This window comes from Oncorhynchus clarkii, chromosome 33 (genome assembly GCF_045791955.1).
Source record: "Oncorhynchus clarkii lewisi isolate Uvic-CL-2024 chromosome 33, UVic_Ocla_1.0, whole genome shotgun sequence".
Lineage (NCBI taxonomy): Eukaryota > Metazoa > Chordata > Actinopteri > Salmoniformes > Salmonidae > Oncorhynchus > Oncorhynchus clarkii.
In genome coordinates this window covers 20,259,573-20,275,896 of record NC_092179.1, presented here as the reverse complement: position 1 = coordinate 20,275,896, position 16,324 = coordinate 20,259,573, and the positions used below count along the sequence as shown (strand labels likewise).

Sequence of the window (16,324 nt, the reverse complement as noted above, 5' to 3'; positions counted from 1 at the left end):
TTGGTTCCCTTCGTGTAACAAGCCCCCAAAGTGCTGTTCGCTGCTAGGCTACACTTGCAGACTGTTGGTCAGTCAGGTTAACAGGGTTGAGGCACAAGGCAACTTTTAGGAACACTTTACTTGTTTCCCTCAGTGGTGTGGGAGTTCTAGGTCATGAACATTGGTATTTTTCAGTAACCTTATCTAACTAGGACTGTTCTCAATATAGCCGGGAGACCAATGCAGGCTGTTAGAGAAGAAAATGCACCCATACCCCACAACCATAGACAAGTCAGTGTAGCTTCCACTGAATGTTGATAAGGTTTTCTACAGCTGGAAGATAATCATGCAGCAACAGGAAATAGGTTATAATTCATGGAAAATAATGTAGGGGTTGATAAAACAATATATTTTACAAACTTTAGAAGCCTTTTTAAGCTTGAATACACTACAAGTTTATATTTCCTGCTGTGTAGGAAAATGATCAGCAACAAAGGAGTGATCAAATTAAGATCCTACATCTGTAATTAGATGCCTTTATTCTAGTAGGGAACCAAGAGACCCCATTGCATGTGAGAGAGCTGGAGTTGGATGGAGATTTATGAATTGTGTACTTTATGTAAACTGTAACACAGTCTGGAATATACCAAAATCATCCTCTGGCCAGCAAGGCCATTCTGTCCTTATCTTCTGCCAACATTTATGAGTATTTTTTCCAGCAATCTTATTTAATATAAACTTAAAACACTGTATATGGGTTCCGTGGTAAGACTTGTCAGTCAGTCTCCTTATGTGTCATCCGCCATCTTTGTTTCCTCAATTAATTCCTCTGGTATCCTAGCGGACACTGGTCTCCGTGATTAAACCTGCTGTAAATAGAGCCCATTTCTCATCACAGTCCCTTTGACCCGCTCTACTTCATTTCATAGGAAAGGGTTTTCAGGGTAATGAATATCACTATGCCACAGGTCATTCTGCTTTCCAGTAAAGGCCTGATTGCAGATTAGTTTCTGCTTCCGTAACACATACTGTAAATAAAAAGATAGCTGTATTACAAGCCCTAAGCACTTCTTTTCCACAGTGTAATGGATGATGTAGGAACTCTGTGCAGACAATGTGCTGAGGCAAGTCATTTTCTGTCTTGCTCTAGTCTCAGTCTTTTTAGTAGTCTGCTCTGAGTGAGACAGTTGTAAGACAGTGTGTGTGTTGTATTATTGTTTATGGGTGCTCCCTCAATCCCCCCCCCCCCCCCACACAGAGCCAGGCCTGCCACGGACCATCTTCTCTGTGGACCACTCAGGTATGTACGTTGGCCCTGAAGAAGACTGTCCACAGGGAGGAATAGGGATTATTCTAAATTGTCTTTTTTTAATGTATTTTTTAATGAAACCTTTAATTTAATTTGCAATGCATTAAAGGCCCAATACAGCCGTTTTATATCAATATCAAATCATTTCTGGGTAACAAATAAGTGCCTTGCTGTAATAGAATTCCATTAAAATTGGCAAAATTGGCTTTTTAGCCCAAAAAACAATCTCAAGCAAGACTTAAGCAAGAACTGTCTGGTTTGAGTGTGGAGGGGAAACTGATAACTTGCTGTTATTGGCAGAGAAGTTTGGAACTCTCTTTGTTATTGGTCTATTAACCAATATACCACATTGATGCCACCATGGAAAGCCGAAACTCCCGCCCATGCAAACCTGCTGATTAGGGTCCTGTGTCGATTCTTTTCAACAAGCAACTACCAGGAAATAACACTGATTTTATTTTAAATCACACTTTAACAGTGTTAGTTCCATCAGGTGTTGTACAATATTATATAAAACACAGAAATAACAGTGCCTTTAATTTCATGTGTTAACTTCCACAATATGTGATCAACAATCCTCTGGCTCCACATAAATTAGACATTAGACTGAGGGCACTCCAAGGTCAACACGTGTCACAGGTGTTGTCTGTTCCTTGACCCCAGGGGCAGAGTACCAGGAGGTGGAGGTCCACCTGAGGAGGCAGAAGTCCGGCTTCGGCTTCCGCATCCTTGGGGGAGACGAGGCGGGTCAGCCTGTGAGTCCGGACACCCGTGAGAAGGCTCGTATGAGATGGGCGTGGAACCCTGTCATTTCTCCTATCTAACCCACTACATGCATATCTAACCCTGAACTGACTGACTGAGAGACTGGTGATGCTGCTGTGGATGGTTACTGGTTAATTGTCTGTAGAGTAACACTCAGCGCAAACATGGAGCCACGTATCTATTCATAAGCACCACTGACTTAACAACCACTTATACATGTCATTTCACATACAGTTACTCCCTGCATGTTTCTTGTCCACTTGACCATGGCTACATATTGCTTCAATGTAGTCCTTTTCTGAATCCAGCCCTCTGATCGGTCAACCGACTTTTTAACCCCTACCCCTAGCTCTCCATGCGTTCTGATTGGTCTGGTTCCCATAAACAGATCCTGATTGGGGCCATCATAGAGAAGAGCCCTGCGGACAGAGATGGGCGCCTGCGGCCAGGCGATGAGCTCATCTTCGTGGACGGGATCCCGGTGGCGGGGAAGCCCCACCGCTACGTCATCGACCTGATGCACGGCGCCGCCCGCAATGGACAGGTCAACCTCACCATCAGGAGGAGGCTACAGGGCCCAGGTGAGAATATGGGAGGGGACAGATCTAGGATCAGTTTACTGAAAACTCCTAATCATTAGGGAGGAAAACGGAACTCTGACCTTAGATCATCCTCTAGGGTCAAATTCATCCTACTCCAAGAAGGCCTGATAGTCTTCCTTTCTCTGGCCTTATGTGGAGTCCGGCTGTTGTATTGTACCTTGAATTGTAGAGCTGCAAGAGCCTGCTGTGTGATGAGTGTAGCAGCCCTCTACACACACCTTCCCCCCTCAGATCTCCCCATTCCCTTATGTCAGCTTACGCTCCGTCAGCTGCCTTTGGTGCCTGGGGAGGAGAGCACAGCCACCCTGGTGAGATCCCGTCTCCCCTCCTCTGTCTCCCTCTTCTCATTCCGTCTCCAGCCATGAAAGGCTGTCTGTCTCATCCGTGTCGTCCGTGGTCTTGCCTTTCATCCCTCGAACGTTTGATTCAAAGTAACACTTTTGGAGGTGTCAAGACTCTTGTCTCTCCCAGAGGTCTCACTGTCTTCAGTTCAACCTTGATCATTGAAGGAGATGTAATGAGTTCTAACATGACATCTTGGTTTTGAGGGAGTCTTAGTTCTTAGCGATTGTATCTACAGATATCTTCAATGGAGGTTTTCTTTTGGATTAAAAAGATCTTTGGATGCTGCAATACAGCTGATGAGGTGTGAGAGAAACCATGACCTTTCTCTGATCTGATAGCCAGTCCAGACAGGGCCTGTCTTTGTCCATTGATGAGTGCTGTGCTGCTTTGCTGGGCTGCAGTGTGGTGGGGTGGAGAGCAGAGCAGGTTAACTCAGCTCTCTGTTACCCCCCAACACAGGAGAGCCGTGTCCAGAGAACGGCCGCAGCCCCGGCTCTGTGTCCACCCAGCACAGCTCCCCACGCAGCGACTTCACCAACGTCACGTATCCTGGCAACAACGCAGCCCCACCCACTGACGCCATGGGTACAGGTAGCACCACAGATGGAGAGCCGACCTCCAGCGTGCAGCAGCCACCGAGTGATGTCATTATCCACCGCAAGGAGAGTGAAGGGTTTGGATTCGTCATCATCAGCTCGCTCAACCGGCCCGAGACCGCCGCCGCCATCAGTGAGTGCTGCTCTGTGTGAGTGAGTGAGTGAGTGAGTGAGTGAGTGAGTGAGTGAGTGAGTGAGTGAGTGAGTGAGTGAGTGAGTCATTGTTTGTCCATGGGTTGTTTACATTACAAATGTACTGCCTTATGGCAATTTCACCTTAAAAGGGAAGGCTTTGAATATTATTATGCTCTTGAGTTTTAATGCATTTTAGTCCAGCAGATACGGTCGTTAAAAAAAACCAAATCCATTTTGACAAACATTTCTGAGAGGAAGAGGTCTGCGAAGAGGTCACAACTATATAAAAAATGTAACACCTCTATTTTTGAACCATGTACTCCTCCTCTAACCATCTAACCCGTCTCAATTCCAAATGGTTTCCTGACTGTATCAATCCCTCAGATCTGAGGTAGCTAGGCTCCAGTACGCCGCGGCGCCTTTTAGTGCCCTGCCCACACTCGCCGTGCATACAGCCAGCTGTCTTACATAAGCTGAGAGGGGGCGGGAGAAATGTGAAAAGAGCGAGCAACATAGATAGAAAGAAGAGAGGGAGAGATGGAAAGAAAGCATCCAACCAGTAAGATTAGCCTGAACTCAGACCCATCCTCAACTAACTATATCTGTATGTCTCTCACTCTGTGTGTATTGTCCTCCGCCTCTCCTCCCATCCCAGGCGTGCCCCATAAGATTGGGCGTATCATCGACGGCAGCCCGGCGGACCGCTGTGGCAAACTGAAGGTGGGTGACCGCATCCTGGCGGTGAACAGCCAGTCCATCATCAACATGCCCCACGCCGACATCGTTAAGCTCATCAAGGACGCCGGCCTCAGCGTCACCCTCCGGATCATACCACAGGAAGGTGAGTGAGACGGGGGACGGGGGGGGGGGGGGGGGAGACGGGCGACAACGGTCACTAGACTGGAGATAATGGGGGGACCAAGGGGTCAGTAGAGAACTGTATACTGTAGATGTGGGGGGACTTTCAGGGACTGTTGTTAAAACTGTTTGTCATCTTAAATGCAGCACGTTGTCTTACTGTACAGACCGTTTTAAATCATTTTTTAAAGGGGGTTGTTCGATCTCTGGCTAAGGCACTATTTGTGTGGATCAGCGAGTGATATGTCTGTTTGGGAGAACTGTCTAGTGAGTCTGTTTCTGTCACCATCTTCTAATGCTTCATGGGTGTTTCCTGGTAATGCGAGCATCTACTGTAGATTAGAGCATTGTACTGACAGTTCTTTGAAGTAGATGCACCGTGTATTATGTTAATGTGGCTCTGTTTAGCATAGTCTATACTGTGGTGTGTATCTATCTGTCACTGTGTCTGACACTTCTGTCTGTCTGTGTTTCAGAGCTGAGCCCGTCAGCCCCTAGCTCACAGAAACAGAGCCCAGCAGTGACCCAGCAGCACAGTCCTCAGGCCCAGCCCAGTCCCACCGTGGGCCAGCCCAGCCCTGCTGTCACCCAGCCCAGCCCTGCAGTCACTCAGCCCAGCCCTGCAATCACCCAGCCCAGCTCCCTGACCCACCAGAGCCCCATCACACAGACCCCAGCCCCCCCACCCCAGATCTACACCCACGACAGCAGGTAAGACAACCGGATGGTCACACACACACACAGACGCACACTGCTTAAAAAAACACCCGCCAATCCATAGCACCCAACCCAGTTCTAAATATTGGTCGGCCAGGATATGGCCATAATTTACACGAGCATTTCGCTAAACCCACAATAACATCTGCTATTGTGTGACCAATAACATTTGATTCGATTTAAGACATGCAGCATTTGAGTGCTCTATCATTTCCTATGTATTGAAATTGTTTAAGATAGTTGATCATGTATGTGTATGGGTTCATGTAATCTTTAGGGCTTCCTCAGTATTGTACTGTCTGCTGGTCCCAATGCTGTGGAAGTCCCAGATATCTTATACAGCACAGTAGTATCTTCTTTTTTAAATCTCTGGGGTAAAAGCACTATTCCTAAGGGAATTACAGGTGAGAGCGAGGTATTCTCTCCCTGTCTCCAGTTTGTTGCATAACATCACTTAACTCTTACGGACTCCTGAATTATTAACCTAAATAGCTTCTTTATAGACCTACGCTGAATATTTCATCAAGCTCTTACAGGGGGCCCAAAATGTACCCTGTCATTGTCCTTTCTCTCCTGCTCTGGAGAATTCCCAAACTCTCTGAGTACTCTTATTTATTGCCAACTCTGTAAAAGACTGAGTGTCTTTTCATGTGGTTCAAAAAAATGATTTCACTTACCACCACTAGAGTCTTGTCTCAAAGGTAGTTTGATTGTAACAAACAAGGTATTTCTAAATAACTTAGAATTTGACATAAATTGGTTCAGAGAGCATTACCATTACCCATTACATTCATAACCCACTGGGCACACTACATCATTTCAACGTTGGTAATTAGGTAATATTTAGTTGAGAACTTGATCAATGAGACGACAACATACTATATATTCACCCACTCAAAAAGACATCCAAAAGTTAGTTCAACTGTGCATTCAACCATCGGAAAAAGCACAACCAAATTCCAATGGAAAAACAATGTCAGATTTTTGGTTTAGTTTTCACTGAAATGCCTCACTGCGCTTTCAACCATTTAAAAGCACCGTAAAGTTCTAATAGGAGCACAATGCCAGATATTTAGTTTGTTTATACAACACACAATGAATGTGTTATCACTGTGTTTCATCTAATAGAAGAACCAAATGACCTGGGTTGCAGTTGAGATGACATGTTAGATACATGGTGCTGTTCAAGATGCTGCACAGATTATTACAGTAATAGTAGAGATCTCCAAGAGGCCTGCGACAACCTATTCATGCTATCTAGAACATGCATGTTTTATAAGCAGGATTTTAGAGTTTCTCAACCTCAATGTGGCCATGTTTGTACGATAGCCTTCATTTAGGCTATATTCAATTGTTTGGTTGACATATCAACATTGAATTGAGATCTACTGATTGCATAGTTCCATCTGAGCCACTGGCTTAATCCCATTCTTTAACTTATATTTTTGGTTGAGTTAGAGACATGAATCCAACATATCATTGGTTAAACTTGTCAGCAAGTTAATATGCTATTCATTGTTTATTGTTTTTGTGTTTGATTTTCAACATAACAATAAAAGTTAAAGAATAGGACTCATTCAAATCAAACTTTAAATGCACTTTAAATAAAGTTGGATTTGATTTAGTCCTATTCTTTAACTTTGATTGTTGTGTTAATGTACATATTTCGTTGAGATGGAGACATGAATCCAACATATCAATGATTAATTTGTAGACAAACTGTAATTAAAGCCAGACTAAGTCAGTGGCACATATGGAACAGTGCGGCTTGGTTGGGTTGTGTATCGGAGGACGCATGACTTTCAACCTTTGTCTCTCCCGAGCCCGTACGGGAGTTGTAGCGATGAGACAAGATAGTAGCTACTAAAAATAAGATAAATTGGATACCACGAAATTGGGGAGAAAAAGGGGTAAAATTCCACACAAAAAACACACACAAAAAAAATCTCCTTCAGACGTTGATATTTGGTTGTGTTGACAAGTAAACACAATTCAATATCACTAAATATCACTCCATTTAAAATCAACCAGTGCTTGAAACCCTGGGCCCTGAAACCCTGAAACCCTATTGTATTGTCTATTTATAGATGAATTCTGGGTTGAATTGAAACAATGGCTGTCGATGACTTTGCAAATGCTATATAGGCCGAAATAGTCTCATTGACGTTACATGAGTGATAAAGTATGGTCACATGTCATTTTCTCTGTGAAACCTTCCTATCAATGACTTTGATAGCAACAGCAAATCTATTTAGTTTTTAAGTGAGATCTCAAAACAATCATTCTCAAGATAGCATCATGGTAATAGTCCGTGATAAATATCATATCTAAGCAGGGTGGGGCTTGGTTAAAACCCTGGGTGGGAGACTAAAGGGTAGCTGTAGATATATACATTCTCCAGTAGGAGGTGCTGCCCAGCCTGTTGTTTTGAAGAGCTGACGCTGTTTTAAAGGTACAAATTCAACATAGGTATGTCTACGTTGAATAGATGACACCATCATCTATGTGGTTGAAATGTCACCCTCAAAACAGCAGTTTACATTGATTACGATTACGTTGACAATAAATGATGTTGTAACAACGTTGATTCAACCAGTTTATGCCCAGTGGGAAATGTTCCTTTAACTTGATTGGTTGGTTAGTTACAGGTCAGAGGTGAAAGCGAGGCAGGATGTAAAACCGGACATCCGACAGCCTCCATTCACAGACTACAGACAGCCCCCGTTGGACTACAGACACCCTCCTGTAGCAGACTACCGCCAGCCACCCACCCTGGACTACAGACACCCTCCTCTGATGGACTACAGACAGCTGTCCACTGACCCCAGGCACTTCCCTATGCCTGTGCCCCACGACTACAGACAGATCCAGCCACAGATGCCACAAGTCTACCAGGTTAGATACTTTACTCATCAATACAATATTGACCTGTGATGTCTGAAAATGTACATTTTGCTTTTATTATAAGCATGTAAAGCTGTCCAAAATGAGTCTCCCAGGTGGCGCAGCGGTCTAAAACACTGCATCTCAGTGCTGGAAGCGTCACTACAGACAACCTGTTTCGAATCCCGACTGTATCACAACCAGCCGTGATTGGGAATCCCATAGGGCGGTGCACAATTGGCCCAGCGTCGTCCAAATTTGGCCGGTGTAGGCCGTCATTGTAAATTAGATTTTGTTATTAACTGACTTGCCTAGTTAAATAAGAATAAAATAAATACATTCAACTGAAATACATGGGCATTGACACGCAAGAAACAGTAGTTCAGACAGAGAGGGTAACGAGGAAGATGTGGTAATTCTAGCCTGGTTAAACCAGACTGAAGTTAAACAATGGTGAGCGCAGCATTCAGCATGGTTTAACCAGGCTATATTAATACACATGGCCATTAGCTTTTGTGATGGTGACTGATGGCCTTCCCCTCCTCCCTGGTTCTTACTGCATGTTGTCTGAATATGTCCTGTTCCTTGCCCTCCTCCCTGGTTCTTACTGCCTGTTGTCTGAATGTGTCCTGCTCCTTCCCCTCCTCCCTGGTTCTTACTGCATGTTGTCTGAATATGTCCTATTCCTTGCCCTCCTCCCTGGTTCTTACTGCCTGTTGTCTGAATGTGTCCTGTTCCTTCCCCTCCTCCCTGGTTCTTACTGCCTGTTGTCTGAATGTGTCCTGTTCCTTCCCCTCCTCCCTGGTTCTTACTGCCTGTTGTCTGAATGTGTCCTGTTCCTTCCCCTCCTCCCTGGTTCTTACTGCCCGTTGTCTGAATGTGTCCTGCTCCTTCCCCTCCTCCCTGGTTCTTACTGCCTGTTGTCTGAATGTGTCCTGCTCCTTCCCCTCCTCCCTGGTTCTTATTGCCTGTTGTCTGAATGTGTCATGCTCCTTCCCCTCCTCCCTGGTTCTTACTGCCCGTTGTCTGAATGTGTCCTGCTCCTTCCCCTCCTCCCTGGTTCTTACTGCCTGTTGTCTGAATGTGTCCTGCTCCTTCCCCTCCTCCCTGGTTCTTACTGCCTGTTGTCTGAATGTGTCCTGCTCCTTCCCCTCCTCCCTCCTTCCCCTCCTCCCTGGTTCTTACTGCCTGTTGTCTGAATGTGTCCTGTTCCTTCCCCTCCTCCCTGGTTCTTACTGCCCGTTGTCTGAATGTGTCATACTCCTTCCCCTCCTCCCTGGTTCTTACTGCCTGTTGTCTGAATGTGTCCTGTTCCTTCCCCTCCTCCCTGGTTCTTACTGCCTGTTGTCTGAATGTGTCCTGCTCCTTCTCCTCCTCCCTGGTTCTTACTGCCTGTTGTCTGAATGTGTCCTGTTCCTTCCCCTCCTCCCTGGTTCTTACCGCCTGTTGTCTGAATGTGTTCTGCTCCTTCCCCTCCTCCCTGGTTCTTACTGCCTGTTGTCTGAATGTGTCCTACTCCTTCCCCTCCTCCCTGGTTCTTACTGCCTGTTGTCTGAATGTGTCCTACTCCTTCTCCAGGACTTTGACTTCTTCACCGTGGAGCTGGAGAAGAGCGTGAAGGGGTTTGGCTTCAGTATCCGTGGAGGGAGGGAGTACAAGATGGACCTGTTTGTCCTGCGACTGGCCGAGGACGGACCCGCCATCCGCAACGGGAGGATGAGGGTAGGCTGATGACGATGTCACATCCCGCGCTGAACTAACACTTCCCCTCAACATACTTACAGTAGCTTCTGTCCCAACGCTGGTTTAGTGGGATATTAATAATAATTATTTGCTAGTCTTAATTGTCTGATGATTATCTTGGCAGCAAATTTCCATTTTAAGCCCTGTAAGAAAATAATCTGCTAATGCAGTGTGGCTGAGTGTGTGAAGGATTTGGGACGTTTTGACACCTGCTGGGTTAGTGGGTTTACTGGCAGCAGAAACGTTTCTCTAGTCAATAATACATTAGGTACTATGAACATTCAGATGAATAATTAAAGGTTGGCTGTTTTTAACCATGAATAGTTTTCAACTTTTGTCCGTTTCGTAATGTTCTCTTCAGGGATAGAGGGTACTATCTGCCGGTCACCATCTGTTTAACAACAACAAAAAGACAATTATTTTCTAAATTGACGTTCAAATGTAGTACTCTTTGTAAAAAGATGCCGAGTGTGCCGAGCTTTTAGTTTTTCCCCAAGTTCACGCCTTCCTTCCATCACCTCTGTCAAAGTATGAGTCACTCTCTCTCAACAGCTGTATTTGTTCTTGTAGCCTGCTATGTTCATCCAGAGTAACTCTGACTACTTTATGGAGTAAAAATAGACAGAAATCTCACTTTACTTTTCCGATAACAAAGAGTACATTATAAGTCTGTCATCGCAGTTTTTCTATATCTCCTAAAGTATCTTGATCGTCTCCTACCCGTCACACTTTTCTCTCTGCCCAATCTCCCTAGTGTGGGCCAATAGCGTTCATTATCTGTAATGAACCTGTCAGAGATGTGTGTGAAACGGCCCGTAGGGATACTACTCTCACTCCGCCACGGCGAGGTAAATGCAGCTCGGCGGGCCCAGGCCCAAACCCATCGACTGGGGATGAGGGATAGCTAGCGGTCCTCGTCTCTCTCTTCAATGCCCGGGCCGGTATCGTGATTTATCCTTCAGTAATCACAGTTTTAAAGGTCCACTCAAACTCTGCAGTCCGCCACACACAGGCCCAGTTTGAACTCTGATCATGGGGGAGATGAATGGTCGAGGGGGAAAGGTAGGCTCATCTAACACCGTTGTTGAAATGAACTGGGATGGGCCGGCCGCCCAGCCGGCTATATAGTATACTACTTTTTACACCACCAAGGCTCAGGCTCTGGTCAAAAGTGCACTATATAGGCAATAGGGTGCTGTTTCAGACACAGCCTTAGTAAGCTTGGCTGGACTCGAGATAGCATCTAGAGGAGAGACAATCCAAGGATAACCATGCTTCATCTGGAGGTCATACTACTGCTGTTGGCTTGGTGTTCAATTCTCCCATCCACACCCAGTCACTTCCCATCCATTTAAAAGGGAATGACTCAGGCCGGCCTCAGCCATTCACAAACTGTCAGAAGGTGTAGATGGACGGGCTGCCCAGCTCCGCTCAGATCAGCCTAATAACACTTAATGACTCCCCTTCTCTCTCTGTTGCCAGGCGGATTCTCTCTCCTCAGCTTTCAAATTACTTCCACTATTAGCCGAGGACTTTTCCATTTGTTACAGTAATTGGTTTATACATTTGGCGCCGCAGCACGTGGTCTCCTACACTATCAGTCAAGAGGGCACTGGTCCCATTCCCAAGTGAAGGAAGTGTGTTAGTGAGATCCTTCAGGGGATATGCCTGTACAATTGGCCTCCGACCTTGATGTTGTAGTCATAGAGAGGTCACAACCTTTTCACTGTAGTGCTAGAAGGGAGGTGTAGTCTAATTAGTGAAATTAATAGGTTACTACCAGGTCTTCAGCTGCTAATGTCCTGGGTCATATTCATTAGGAATATGTTTCGCAACGGAAATCGTAAACAACTGTTTCTTATTGGACGGATTCAGGAACACCCTCCTTGTTTCAGTCCATTTTCTTCCGTTTGGTACGTAATGAACAAAGCCCAGGACATTGGTATTCCGGTATCCTCTTTAGTCTCAGCCCCCCTGCAGGGAAGAGTCTGTCTGCCATAATTCAATCTAAATGACATTATAAAACGGGCTGCAGGAATTAATGACAACTGACACCACATTCATGAGTGCTAATTCTGATTAGCGCTTTACACTGGCCGCTCTGATCCCTCTGCACCACTATGATTTATAGATACACATTGATCCTAATAAATTGTGATCACAACAAATTTGCTCCGTTAATTTTGTGCTTTAATACGTAGTGTGTGTGCTTATCTCAGAGGACTGCCAAGAAATAATTGCGTTGGTGGTTGCGGCAGTGTGTGCCAGCGTTCTTCCATAATTTGTTCATCTAATCAGGGAATTGGTGTGAACTTGTCACGCAATGTAACGCATGTTTATATAACACAAGGTGCTCAGTGGGTTGGTGATTTAGAGGTTACTGTCACAGTGGTCTATTGTCTATTTATTGTCTGTGCAGTATCTGCATGGCAACAGGATTTCATGCACATACACACACAAACAGCGGGGACACACACTATCTATCTATCTATCTATCTACAGTATTGCTCTCTCTCTCTCTCTCTCTCACCGTGTTGTCTCTCCTCCTCTCCAGGTAGGGGACCAGATCATTGAGATCAATGGGGACACCACCAGGGACATGACCCACACCCGGGCCATCGAGCTCATCAAGTCAGGGGGCCGGCGGGTGCGTCTGCTCCTGAAGAGAGGCACAGGGCAGGTCCCAGAGTATGGTGGGTTTCCATTCTGTCCCTCGAACCCTGTTGTTTACCCCTCCCCAGGCCAAGGCTAATCCAGCTGTAACACACTCAAATACACCTGCTTACCTTCTAATCTCATCTGATTCCAGTAACACTACAATCACATTTTAAAAGTCACACACACACTTCTAAAATTATTACGTCTATAGATTATTCTTTACTCGGGCCTCCCGAGTGGCGCAGTGGTCTAAAGCACTGCATGGCAGTGTTGTGGAATCACTACTGCCTGGGATTGATCCTGCGATGCAGTGCGGAAATCGTACAATTGGCCCAGTGTCGTCCGGGTTAGGGGAGGGTTTGGCCCAGCGTCGTCCGGGTTAGGGGAGGGTTTGGCCCAACGTCGTCCGGGTTAGGGGAGGGTTTGGCCCAGCGTTGTCCGGGTTAGGGGAGGGTTTGGCCCAATGTCGTCTGGGTTAGGGGAGGGTTTGGCCCAGCGGTTGTCCGGGTTAGGGGAGGGTTTGGCCCAACGTCGTCTGGGTTAGGGGAGGGTTTGGCCGGGGGGGCTTTACTTGGATCTTCGCGCTCTAGCGACTCCTTGTGGCGGACCGGGCGCCTGCAGGTGAACTGTGTTTGCTCCAACACATTGGCGAGGCTGACTTCCGTGTTAAGTGGGCGGGTGTTAAGAAGCTCGGTTTGGCGGGTCATGTTTCGGAGGACGCATGCCACGACCTTCGCGTCTCTCGAGCCCGTTGGTGAGTTGCAGCGATGAGACAATTTCGTAATCACGAAATTGGGTAGAAAATGGCCTAAAAAATTACCAAAAACATGAACTTTATAACTATAACTCTGCTTATGTCTGGCATGCCTATCTTCTAATGTAGATATTTTCTTCACCCATAGCAATGTCTTTCTCTCTACTTAATACTTTAACACTGATAAACTTGTCTTTCTCTTGACTAACAATAGTGTAACTCTTCCTTTCAAGGCGTCTGGTTTAACCCTAATGATTGGTATAGGTTGTTACTCCCCTTTCCTTAGGAATGGTACCTTCCAGTCTCTCCATGTGCATGAAAAGTGACAAGCATGGCTCCCCCTATTTCTTCCTAATGGGCCACTCTAAAGACACGGTTTGTGACGATCTGCATGTTCCAGTCTAATTCTACTTGGTGTCGTGGTTTGTGGTGCGGTGTATTTTTGTGTGCCCATGCCATGTGTTGCAGCTGTGACTTCCTGGTCAGAACACACTGGCTCCTCCTCTCCACTTCAATCACAGTGACATCAACCTAGTTCCTCAGCTATTTGGGCTTTCAAGACAACTGAGGGGGAAACAAGGTCAAATCATGACGTCACTGATCTTCAGGTCGGAAATTCTGAGCTTTATAAAGATACCAGGGTTTGACTGTTCAAAACTAATTTTCCCAGTCGAGGTTCGTTTTTTTCTAAGTTCCCAGTTGTCTTGAACACACTTAAATCTGAGATGTCCAAGTTCCCAGTTGTCTTGAACGTGGCATATGTCCAAATGGTCATCAGGCCAGCCCAATGGAAATATTATACTGTATGTACACACAATAATACATTTACACATTTAGAAAGATCCATTAACCAACTTTTACAAAATAGCGATTCAAGCTGACAGCCACTATTGTCTAGATAGATTAGTCAGAAATATATAGGCAGACTATTTCCTGTGATAAAATCCCACCGTGGTGCACGCTGAGGCCCCTAACAGACATTTATGTCCCCAGCACCTCAGGGAATGACAGCACCTAGCGGCCCACTTGGTAATAAGTCACGATGTGTCAGACTCTCCCTTGGCCTCTGTATCGGAGAGTCACACTCCCGGCCTGTGGGTAGTGAGTTAGCGCTGAGGCTAGCACTGCACATGACTCTTCCACAGCCAGCCAAGGCCTCCACTGTGAAATACAGTCATCAGCACTTAGCTTTGGCAGGTGACCAGGGTCTTTAAACATAGGAAATAGTATTGTCTGTCTCCATCTTCACTGCTAGGAGACTTCTGATTTCCTCTCCCAGGCCATTTATGACAGAGATTTTTTGTTATCTATTTCTGTCTCTCCCTCCCTCCCTCTCTCTCTGTCTCGCTCCCCACCCCTCTTTCTCTCTCTCTCTCCCTCTCTCTCTCCCCCTTTCCTCCATCAGAAAGGGTTTTTCTATTACCTGCCCGCGGGTGACATAAAGCTGTGAAATACGCACCATGAGCCCATTAACACTGTCAGCCAGAGGACGCCATATTAAATCACCAGCGTCACTTTTCATATCAACTATCAACCTGTGTGTTCTGGGAAAAGCAGTCACATAAAAGTGGAATAGCCATTTGTAACATGGATGTGGGGGATTGTGTGGAAACGTAAACGTAGATGTTTTACTGGCCTAGGTTTATCTGTATACTGAGAGGATGTAGTATTTATGGAGCTTGATGCGCTGCTTCGGAGTATTTAACTACATTTTGCAAAGCGGCTCTGTATTTTCAGCTAGTTTATACAGTACTTTTCGGAGGAAACAGAATTCAAAGCTTATAAAAACTGCATCCTGATGAAATAATGGAATAAAAAACGGTTGCCACATTTAGTACCACACAATATGATACTGTGTGTGTGCGCGCGTGCATGACGTTTGTGAGTATGTGGAAGTGTGCATGCTGTGTATTGTGTGGGTGTATTAGTGCATGTGTACATGTGTTCCCTTATACAGAGTAGAGTACTAGAGTATGGAGGTTGTTTTAAGGTTGGATTCAGTCAGCTAGCTGGGTGGCAGGGCCCTCACCCCTTAGAACAAACAGAGCCGTATCCAAGGTGATAGCAGTCATTAGCTCAGCACACATACTCCCTCCCACAATCCTATTGGGCCACACAGCCTCCACGGGAGATGGTTCATCACTTCAATACAACAAGCAGTGGCTGATGGGTAGGAGAATGAGCTGGTGTGAAATGTCCAGGGTTTCAGAGCGCAACAGGCACCTGCATCGACTGTGAGCCTGCCCACTGAGCTCTCTCCAATCACCAGACCTCCCTAGCTGGTCTGGGAGTCCATCTAGTCTGTAATGAGGCCTCATGGAGCTAGCCTAGCCTCCCTCTTTCCCCCTGCTAGTTAGACGATTGGCGCTAGTCTCCCTGGAGGCTTCCCTGCCTACCTGTTTGTGAATGATAATCCTGGGACTGCTAGCTCAGCGATGCAGAGAGAGAAGCTAACAGGCCTTGTGAGCTGCAGCAGCCTCTCAGGAGAAGGTAGAGCCCTGTAGGTTTAGCCACTACCGTGGTTACTCAGCCCAGAGCACTGGTGGGGAGTCTCGAACCCGCAGGTTCTCTCTCCCGAGCCAGGCTGAAGCACTGCCTGATTCAGCACATCATCCATTCCATTAAACCTGTTTTGTGATTTTTCTGTCCACTTCTTATAAGTGCTGAGGCTTTAAAGGGAGCTAGGGAACTGAGATGTGTGCTGCCTAAAAGTGAACTTGTAGTGTGTGACTTATAGGAGTGAAGTGATATTTCACTTGCAGCCCATACCACAAAGACTGGGTTTGATTGTTGTGATTGCTACAATATGGCTGCTGTCATCCATGTAGACTAGAGGCGTGTTTTTTGGCTTGGTGTTTGTTGTTTGGTTAAAGCTATAGATTCATAGATATATTTCAATAGGGCGAACTTCCACTTAAGTCAACTTTTCACTCAGTCTCCCATTGACATCCATGCATGACTAAGTAAATGGAAGGTAGGA

General features: G+C 45.9%; 1 protein-coding gene across 1 annotated transcript in view; it reads left to right on the top strand.

The window, feature by feature from the left end:
- LOC139392938 (membrane-associated guanylate kinase, WW and PDZ domain-containing protein 2-like) overlaps positions 1-16,324 on the top strand; it is a 103,228-nt gene that overhangs the window by 86,027 nt on the left and 877 nt on the right. The window contains exons 12-20 of the mRNA XM_071141255.1: positions 1,238-1,279; positions 1,952-2,067; positions 2,442-2,634; positions 3,460-3,729; positions 4,387-4,572; positions 5,066-5,300; positions 7,949-8,201; positions 9,768-9,911; positions 12,487-12,625. Coding sequence (XP_070997356.1) covers positions 1,238-1,279; positions 1,952-2,067; positions 2,442-2,634; positions 3,460-3,729; positions 4,387-4,572; positions 5,066-5,300; positions 7,949-8,201; positions 9,768-9,911; positions 12,487-12,625 — 1,578 coding nt within the window. The remainder of the gene's footprint in view (positions 1-1,237; positions 1,280-1,951; positions 2,068-2,441; positions 2,635-3,459; positions 3,730-4,386; positions 4,573-5,065; positions 5,301-7,948; positions 8,202-9,767; positions 9,912-12,486; positions 12,626-16,324) is intronic.